Raw genomic sequence first — 10,525 nt, 5'->3', positions numbered from 1 at the left:
GGAGAATGAGTGCACAACTGGTAAATTGTCGCTTATAGATCTGTCAGTCTGCCCAGCAGAGACTTCTATGTCAGTAACGTTGAAGGCGTCTGGCTAGTATTACACAGCCAGCTAGAAAGATGAAGTAAGAAGCTAACATTAAAACGGAAAAAGAGGCTACTAAGTTCTCATTCTACCTTTACTTTACAGAGAGCAGGTACTGAGACAGACAGTGATGTGGCACTCAGTGGTGAGGCTGAGGCAGACTGCAATGCATTCTGGAGAAAGAAGAAGAGGAGGCAGACAGAGAGGAGGCAGACAGAGAGGAGGCAGACAGAGAGGAGGCAGACAGAGAGGTTAGCACAAGGGCCCCGTGAGAAAATCTGTACTAGCCTTATCGAACAAGCAAAAATAAATATGAACGTCTCCAAATGGTCTATCTTCCATACCGTCCAACATTAAAATGCAAACAACACAACACTAAAATGTCAGACGTTTTCATTTTGTCGCTGATGCTACGTGTCAGTGTTAAACCTTCTCTCATATCTCCCCCCTTCAGAGGTATGACATTACAACTGTATAGCTAATGGCCTCGGTGTTTGCAGATGGCCTGAGGTGAATGAAGCAGCCGGGGGGTTAATGATGGGTTGTTCTCCAAATAGCATTTCAAGGTAATGAGCTTCACCCCCCCCCCCCCCCCCCTTCCAGAACCTCACTTAAACTCAAAACCCTAGTTACAGCCTTGGGTGGGATGACCAGAGGGTGGACTGAAGAGATCTCTTCCTCTCTCATCTTCCCTGCTGAGGGTGGAGCGGAGAGGGCGGGATGACCAGAGGATGGAGCGGAGAGATCCCTTCCTCTCTCTCATCTTCTCTGCTGAGGGTGGAGCGGAGAGGGTGGGATGACCAGAGGATGGAGCGGAGAGATCCCTTCCTCTCTCTATCTTCTCTGCTGAGGGTGGAGCGGAGAGGGTGGGATGACCAGAGGGTGGAGCAGAGAAATCCCTTCCTCTCTCTCATCTTCTCTGCTGAGGGTGGAGCGGAGAGGGTGGGATGACCAGAGGGTGGAGCGGAGAGATCCCTTCCTCTCTCTCATCTTCTCTGCTGAGGGTGGAGCGGAGAGGGTGGGATGACCAGAGGGTGGAGCGAGAGATCCCTTCCTCTCTCATCTTCTCTGCTGAGGGTGGAGCGGAGAGGGTGGATGACCAGAGGGTGGAGCAGAGATATCCCTTCCTTCTCTCATCTTCTGCTGAGGGTGGAGCGGAGAGGGTGGGATGACCAGGGTGGAGCGGAAGATCCCTTCCTCTCTCATCTTCTCTGCTGAGGGTGAGCGGAGAGGGTGGGATGACCAGAGGGTGGAGCAGAGATATCCCTTCCTCTCTTCATCTTCTCTGCTGAGGATGGAGCGGAGAGGGTGGGATGACCAGAGGGTGGAGCAAAGATATCCCTCCTCTCTCTCATCTTCTCTGTGAGGGTGGAGCGGAGAGAGTGGGATACCAGAGGGTGGAGCAGAGATATCCCTTCCTCTCTCTCATCTTCTCTGCTGAGGGTGAGCGGAGAGGGTGGGATGACCAGAGGGTGGAGCAGAGATATCCCTTCCTCTCTCTCATCTTCTCTGCTGAGGGTGGAGCGGAGAGGGTGGGTGACCAGAGGTGGAGCAGAGATATCCCTTCCTCTCTCCATCTTCTCTGCTGAGGTGGAGCGGAGAGGGTGGGATGACCAGAGGGTGGAGCAGAGTATCCCTTCCCTCTCTCATCTTCTCTGCTGAGGTGGAGCGGAGAGGGTGGATGACCAGAGGGTGAGCGGAGAGATCCCTTCCTCTCTCATCTTCTCTGCTGAGGTGGAGCGGAGAGGGGATGACCAGAGGGTGGAGCGGAGAGATCCCTTCCTCTCTCATCTTCTCTGCTGAGGGTGGAGCGGAGAGGGTGGGATGACCAGAGGGTGGAGCAGAGATATCCCTTCCTCTCTTCATCTTTTCTGCTTAGGGTGAGGAGTGAGAGGGGGGATGACCAGAGGGTAGAGGGAGAGATCATCTGCCCTGTAAGAGCCTTATTCACTGTGAAAATGTCCCTCGTCCACTTAGAACCTAAAACAGAGAATGCTGTCATTAAAATTCCAAACATTCCTCCAAATGTACCGCATGAAAGAACAGGACACTGCCGACAGGACACTGCCGACAGGACACAGTGGCTGCTGGTTTTATGGTTTGGGACGTGCCATCCTTGAGAGGCCACGTGTAATGGAACAATTCTGGTTTTAAAGGCGGTTTTACATAATACCACTGCAGACTTGACTTTCACTGTGGGGAAGATCAATATGATCAAATATAAAAAATGGACCGAATGGACAGAAAGTACGGCCAACTGGAGTTCAGATAACGGCTGCTTTTGAGTAGGAGGTGGGTGAGAATTGATTTCTGACATAACAGCACTCRACACTCAGCATCTCCTGAAGACTCACACAATGAATGATTGCCTACACACCGGGGTCCCTTAGTCCCTTTCCTTAATGCTAGTGTTAAACTTAGTCTACTCCCTTTCTTTCTTCTGTGATAGACAGGTACTCACCGTAGGTGTCAGTAGTTCACAGGGGCGTCTCCCTCTTGTATAAGGCAGCGCTGGTGGGCCCTTCAAACTGCAGCTTGATGGCCTGTTTCAGGTTGAGCTGGGGGTCCGTGGTCGTCATGACCACCATGCAGGSAGSAGATAAGGCACTACTGGACTTTATAGACATCTTCTGGTTCTCCTCCCYTGTCRCTCTCTGGGCCGGGCTCTGGAGCTCGTAYGGGTAGCCCATAGGGAGACAGTTCCTGTTTTTGGGGCCATCTTGTCCAGGCGTCACCCCTAGAGAAGCCATGACAGAGTTCCACCTCCCCCCTTCGTACTGAGACCTCTCCTCCTGGATCAGGCAGGGGGGTTTGTGTTTACTGGGATAGTCGAACCCTATTGGGCAGCCTTTGTAAGGCTGCTCAGWGTCATGTACCGTGGCCGTGARTGTGCAGAGGGTGGGTGGAGGAGGGCTGGCCTTAGGGCATCGGGCCCTGCGGCTGCTGCTGTGCAGGCTGCCAAGGGCGGAGTCTGGCGGAGGCAGGGTGGAATGCCGAAATCGGCTGCGGGGGAGGGAGTGCTGCTGGATCTGCTGGGTGAAAGACAGGCTGTCAGCGGGGACGGTCTGCACCGTGGCCAGGGAGTGGGCTGTTGAGGAGGATGTCTGGGAGCTCTGGATGGAGTGGAAGTGCTCGGCTGTGGAGCCTGGGGAGCAGGAGGCCGAGGCTGAGGAGGACGAGGCTGAGGAGGCCGAGGCTGAGGAGGTGGAGGCGCCAGCCTCGTTACTCTCTGAGCAGGTTGAGTACAGGATCTTCACAGTGGATGACTTGGGCGACCGGGTGTTCGATTGGGGCAGAAGGCCTGAGTACGGTTTGGCTCCGTAGCTCTCCAGCATCCTGACGATGGTGAAGTGGCTCCGCTTTCCGGCTACCTTGACGGGGCTGCGGCCGTACTTGTCTATGTGGTCTGGGTTGGCTCCTCTCTCCAGCAGCATAGCCACAATGTTGGCGTGGCCCTCCTGAGCCGCGATGCTAAGTGCCGTGGCCCCCTGCTGGCGGCAGGCCAGATCCACGTTGACCCCSCTGACCTCCAGGAGRAGACAACCAGGCGCCACATGACCSCGCCAGGCTACYGAGTGCAGGGGGGGTCGTCCCTCCCCATCCTGGGCATTAGGGTCCGCCCCATGGCTCACCAGCAGCCCCACCGCCTCCAGGTTGCCCTGCCAGGTGGCCACGTGCAGCGCCGTACGCCCCTCCATGTCCCGGGACTCCAAGGGCACACCCCCTTTCTCTATGAGGAGGGCAGCCATGTCCAGATGTCCCTCCAGAACCAGGAGGTAGAGCAGCGGACGGCCCTCTGCGTCCCGTACGTCCGTGTCCGTGCCCCGCCTCATCAGTAGCTCCACCACCTCAGCGTGGCCCTCCAGGGCGGCGGCGCTCAGCGCAGAGTGGCCGTCGTACGCCCGGTGGTCGATGGGTGAGCGGTGGTCCAGCAGCAGCCTCACRGTGCCACAGTGGCCCTCCTGCGCAGCCAAGATGAGGGGCGTCCGTCCCTCGATGTCCATCTCTCCGACACGAGCCATGCTCCCACTCTCCATCAGGATGGCACAGATCCCCCGGTGGCCCTCGCAGGCGGCGGCGTGCAGCGGGGTCCAGCCCAGATCATCTTTATGGTTCTCATCCAGCCCTCGGTCCAGGAGAGCTCTGACCACCTCCACGCTGCCCTGTGCTGCTGCCAGGCTCAGAGCTGTACGACCCTCCCCATCGATGCTATCCACCGTAGCGCCCCAGAACAGCACCCTGCCCACTGTRTTAGTATGGCCCATGGCGGCAGCCGCCAACAGCGGGGTGACAGSAGCAGAAGCGGCGGCGGCATGTGGCCCGGCACTCTCGTCTACGTCGGCCCCAGCCTCTAATAACAGTTCTACCACCTCCTCGTGACCTTCATACGCRGCCAGCAGSAGAGGGGTCATCCCATTCCTGTCCCTGTGCCCCGGGTCAGCCCCTCTCTCCAACAGCAGGCTGGCCACGTCTCCATAACCTTTGACCCCGGCTGCTGTGGGCACACAGAGCGCAGCCACGGACAAGGCAGTACGTCCGTCTCCATCGGCCAGGTCGACCTCTGCACAGTGGTCTAGCAGGATCTCTACTGCCTCCCTGTGTCCCATGTAGGCGGCAGCGATCAGTGGCGTYCGGCCCTCCCGGTCTGCCATGTCCACCTGCGCTTTGTAGTCCAGCAGTGTGAGGAGGATCTCCTCATGACCCCCCCAGGCTGCCGCCCTCAGCGCCGACCGGCCCTCTGCATCACACCCGTCCACGTTCGCCCCCGCATCTAGCAGCAGGTGCACTGCCTCAGTGTGACCCCCCCAGGCCGCTGACCGTAAGGCTGTCCAGCCCTCGCTGTCCGCGTGTTCCACCATCCTCARGGCGGCCTCCGGCTGCTGACCCCTGGCCCAGTCCAGCAGCATCCCCAGCACCTTAACATGGCCCTGCCTGGCAGACAGCGTCAGGGGTGTCTGGCCCTGGTGGTCACTGATCAGAGGGTCAGCCCCTCGGGACAGGAGCAGGYCGGCCACGTCGGCTGAGCCTGCGTGGGCCGCGCTGGCCAGCAGGGTGCATCCGTCTGTGGGGTCGGTCCGGTTCACACTGACCCCGCTGTCCAAGAGCACCCTCATTGAGTCCTGCCTCTCCAGCACCCGCCGGATGATGGTCCCCCCTTGTCCTGCACAGTGTACCCCCGTGCTGGGGCCTCTGTCTGGGGCGCAGGAGGGAGGGAACACCCCACTCTTCATCAGCAGCTGGAGGACCTCCTGCTTGACCAGGACAGGGGGCTGAGAYGCAGGGGAAGAGGGGTATGAGGAGCTAGCCAGAGGGGGCACATCTGCCCACAACAGCCATAGGGCCAGGAGGGCAGGTTTGTCCTTGTGCATGCCTGAGCTGATCAGGTGRGAGCCCATCTGACAGGTGTCCTCTGTGTTAAGGTGTGGGGCGCGCAGGGTGAGAGCCATGGCCAGCATGGTGTGTCCCTCAGACACGCTACACAGATACTTCTGGGTGCAYTACTTCACGTCCGTCAGCCACTCTGCAAAACTAGCATGGAACAGAAGCTTGCTGCCTCCCGGCCCATCAATGAGCAGTGTAGACAGAGCCTTTAGCCTGCTCTGGAAGTCCATAGGGCTGAGGGACATGTCTTGGGTCCAGGTGGCGGTGTAGATCTCCTGGGTAGTGAAGGGCCTAGGGGAGGCTAGGAGGGCGTTGAGGAGGGGCCTGACCTCAAGGAACAGGCACCTGGGGAAGAGTCTCTGGCAGAGCCACAGGTAGAGGCCGTTGAGGGTCCCGGGGATGTCTCGGATCTCCCGGAGCCCAACCAAGGCGCCCGCCACGCCGTCTAGCACCTGCTCCAGAAACAGGAAGCAGCCGCCACTCTTGATGTGCAGCAGGTTGAGCATGTCGGCTGTCTCGGGGGTCAGCTGACGGCGGAGCGCCCCTTCCTGGTCCAGCCTCCGCAAGATGTACTGCTGCACGTCCCGCACTGGCGCCGGCTTCCGCAGGTCATCCAGACACAGCTTACGGAAACCTGGAGGAGAGAGAGCGAGAGAGAGACAGAAAGAGAGAGAGGAGAGAGACTTATTGAAACTCACTTAGATTATTTTTCTGTTTTAGGAAGAGGTATTGGACTTCCCTGCAAAGACAGATGTATAACGTGCATTGAACTGCTGACAGGCCAGGGAATCAGTTGAAGTCGGAAGTTGACATACACCTTAGCCAAATACATTAAAACTCAGTTTTTCCACAATTGCTGATATTTAATCCTAGTAAAAATGCCCCGTTTTAGGTCAGTTAGAATCACCACTTTATTTTAAGAATGTGAAATGTCAGAATAATAGTAGAGAYAATGATTTATTTCAGCTTTTATTTCTTTCATCACAATGCCAGTGGGTCAGAAGTTTACATACACTCAATTAGTATTTGGTAGCATTGCCTTTAAATTGTTTAACTTGTGTCTCAAACGTTTAGGGTAGTATTCCATGAGCTTCCAACAATAGTTTGGGTGAATTTTGGCCCATTCCTCCTGACAGAGCTGGTGTAACTGAGTCAGGTTTGTAGGCCTCCTGGCTCGCACACCTTTTTTCAGTTCTGCCCACAAATTTTTATAGGATTGAGGTCAGGGCTTTGCGATGGCCCCCAATACCTTGACTTTTTTGTCCTTAAGCCATTTTAACACATCTTTGGAAGTATGCTTGGGGTCATTGTCCATTTGGAAGACCATTTGCGACCAAGCTTTAACTTCCTGACTGATGTCTTGAGATGTTGCTTCAATATATCCACATATTGTCCTTCTCATGATGCCATCTATTTTGTGAAGTGCACCAGTCCCTCCTGCAGCAAAACACCCCCACAACATGATGCTGCCACCTCCTTGCTTCACGGTTGGGATTGTGTTCGTTGGCTTGCAAGACTCGCCCTTTTTCCTCCAAACATAACGATGGTCATTATGGCCAAAACAGTTCTATTTTTGTTTCATCAGACCAGAGGACATTTCTCCAAAAAGTACGATCTTTGTCCCCATGTGCAGTTGCAAACCGTAGTCTGGCTTTTTTTATGGCGGTGTTGGAGCAGTGGCTTCTTCCTTGCTGAGCTCCCTTCAGTTATGTCGATATAGGAATCGTTTTACTGTGGATATAGATACTTTGTACCTGTTTCCACAGCATCTTCACAAGGTCGTTTGCTGTTGTTCTGGGATTGATTTACACTTTTCGCACCAAAGTACATTAATCTCTAGGAGACAGAATGCTTCTCCTTCCTGAGTGGTATGATGGCTGCCTGGTCCCATGGTGTTTATACTTGCGTACTATTGTTTGTACAGATGAACGTGGTACCTTCAGGCGTTTGGAAAGGTCTTGGCTGATTTCTTTTGATTTTCCCATGATGTCAAGCAAAGAGTTTGAAGTTAGGCCTTGAAATACATCCACAGGTAGACCTCCAAATGACTCAAATGATGTCAACTAGCCTATCAGAAGTTCTAAAGCCATGACCTCATTTTCTGGAATTTTCCAAGCTGTTAAAGGCACAGTCAACTTAGTGTATGTAAACTTCTGACCCACTGGAATTGTGATCATGAATTAAGTGAAATAATCTGTCTGTAAACAATTGTTGGAAAATAAATTGTGTCATGCACAAAGTAGATGTCCTGACCGGCTTGCCAAAACTATAGTTTGTTAACAAGACATTTGTGGAGTGGTTGAAAAACGAGTTTTAATGACTCCAACCTAAGTGTATGTAAACCTCCGACTTCAAAGTATATTATATATATATATATATATATATATATATATATAATATATATGTATATATATACACTATATATACATACGTTATGGACAGGCTATTTCAGCACACCTGTTGCTGACAGGTGTATAAAATTGAGCACACAACCATGCAATCTCCATAGACAAACATTGCCAGTAGAATGGCCCGTACTGAAGAGCTCAGTGACTTTCAACTGACTGAGGCAAGTCATAGGATACCACTTTTCCACACAGACACGAGTTCCATACTGCCTCTGTAAGCAATGTCAGCACAATACCTGTACGTCGGGAGCTTCATGAAATGGGTTATTTGGGTTATAAAAGCCCATGTTCGGAATGAGATATTCGACGAGCAGGTGTCCCCATACATTTGTTCATGTAGTGTGTATATATACAGTACCAGTCAAAAGTTTGGAACCAACTACTCATTCAAGGGTTTTTCTTTATTTTTACTATTTTCAACATTGTAGAATAATAGTAAGACATCAACACTATTAAATCCCATATGGACTCATGTAGTAACCGAAAAAGTGTTAAACAAATCTAAATATATTTTAGATTTTAGATTCTTCAAAGTAGCCACCCTTTGCCTTGATGACAGGTTTGCACACTATTGGCATTCTCTCAACCAGCTTCATGAGGAATGCTTTTCCACCGTCTTGAAGGAGTTCCCACATATGCTGAGCACTTGTTGGCTGCTTTTCCTTCATTCTGCAATACAACTCATCGGAAACCATCTCAATTGGGTTGAGGTCGGGTTATTGGAGGCCGGTCATCTGATGCAGCATCATCACTCTCCTTATTGTCAAATAGCCCTTACACAGCCTGGAGGTGTGTTTTGGGTCATTGTCTTGTTGAAAAACAAATGATAGTCCCAACTAAGCGCAAACCAGATGGGATGGCGTATCGCTGCAGAATGCTGTGGTAGCCATGCTGGTTAAGTGTGCCTTGAATTCTAAATAAATCACCAAACATGTCACCAGTAAAGCACCCCCACACTATCACACCTCCTCCTCCATGTTTCACGGTGGGAACTAGACAAGCGAGATCATTGTGTTCACCTACTCTGCATCTCACAAAAACACGGCGGTTGGAACCAAAAATCTGAAATTTGGACTCATCAGACCAAAGGACAGATGCCCACTGGTCTAATGTCCACTGCTTGTGTTTCTTGGCCCAAGCAATTCTCTTCATATTATTGGTGTCCGTTAGTAGTGGTTTCTTTTAAGCAATTCGACCATGAAGGCCTGATTCACGCAGTCTCCTCTGAACAGTTGATGTTGAGATGTGTCTGTTACTTGAACTCGTGAAACATTATTTGGGCTGCAATTTCTGAGGCTAGTAACTCTAATGAACTTATCCTCCTGGCAGAGAGGTAACTCTGGGTCTTCCTTTCCTGTGGCAGTCCTCATGAGAGCCAGTTTCATCATAGCGCTTTCAAAGTTTTAATAATTTTACGGATTGACTGACCTTCATGTCTTACAGTAATGATGGACTGTCGTTTCTCTTTGCTTATTTGAGCTGTTCTTGCCATAATATGGAATTGTTCTTTTACCAAATAGGGCTGTCTTCTGTATACCACCCCTACCTTGTCACAACACAACTGATTGACTCAAAGGCATTAAGAAGGAAAGAAATCCCACAAATTAACTTTTAACAAGGCACACCTGTTAATTGAAATGCATTCCAGATGACTACCTCATGAAGCTGGTTGAGAGAATGCTAGCTAAAAWATTAACTATAATGCCAATCCGTAGATTAACGTTAGTAGCACCCCGATCTCCTTCTACAAATTATTTTCCGTCTCTTTCTCCTGCGAATGACGGGGACGAGGGCTTGTTCTGGTATCTGGAGTAAATCCCTCTCGTCCGACTAATGAAAGAGAAATTCTTCATCCAATTTAAGGTGAGTCATCGCTGTTCTGATGTCCAGAAGCTCTTCTCAGTCATAAGAGACGGTAGCAGCAACATTATGTACAAAATAAGTTACAAACAAAACAATAACAAAAAATAAAAAATAGCACGGTTGCTTTAAGAGCCCATAAAATGGCAACCATCTTTCGTGGTGTTGAGCAGGATTGTGTTGGTGTCAGAGCTCTACAGTATTTAACGGTGTTGAGCAGGATTGTGTTGGTGTCAAGAGCTCTACAGTATTTAACGTCATGTTGAGCAGGATTGTGTTGGAAATAGAGTCTCTCTCTCCTCTCCAGAACGGACGTCTTCAGATGTCACCCACCCTGTGATAATGAGAGAGTGGGGTGTTTCTGTGCTTTGTTAAAACGAATGTAGTGCTGTGTGGGCAGTAAGAACTGGCATTCAGCACGCCTGACAAGGACAGGAATACAATGGTTGGTCCCCTCGCTGCTTTTTTCCTGATCACGCCACAGTTGATCAAAATTAGCATTTTCTAACACTACCCACATTCTAATGACATTCAAATGTATTTTTGTGTCCATGCTATAGGCTTGTAGAAAAGCCTGACTTGACGATATTGTCCATGTTTTATGCTTCAGGCTGGCAGGTACTCTAGTGGTTAGAGCATTGGCCCAGTAACCGAAAGGTTGCTGGATCGAATCCCCGAGCTGACATGGTACAAATCTGTCATTCTGCCCCTGAACAAGGCAGTAACTCACTGTTCACCGGGAGCTAAAAGACGTGGATGCTGATTAAGGCAGCCCACCGCACCTCTCTGAT

General features: G+C 51.4%; 1 protein-coding gene across 1 annotated transcript in view; it reads right to left on the bottom strand.

Annotated features, from left to right (window-relative positions):
* Positions 1-1,812: 1,812 nt before the first annotated feature.
* Positions 1,813-10,525, bottom strand: part of LOC112070748 (ankyrin repeat domain-containing protein 50-like) — a 22,266-nt gene continuing 13,553 nt past the window's right edge. The window contains 2 exon segments of the mRNA XM_024138196.2: positions 1,813-2,064; positions 2,546-6,100. Of these exon segments, the coding sequence (XP_023993964.1) occupies positions 2,562-6,100 (3,539 nt within the window). The 3' untranslated portion in view covers positions 1,813-2,064; positions 2,546-2,561.

The sequence above is a fragment of the Salvelinus sp. IW2-2015 genome, unplaced genomic scaffold (genome assembly GCF_002910315.2).
Source record: "Salvelinus sp. IW2-2015 unplaced genomic scaffold, ASM291031v2 Un_scaffold1415, whole genome shotgun sequence".
NCBI classification, from domain to species: Eukaryota; Metazoa; Chordata; class Actinopteri; order Salmoniformes; family Salmonidae; genus Salvelinus; species Salvelinus sp. IW2-2015.
This window is presented reverse-complemented; position numbering and strand designations above follow the sequence as displayed.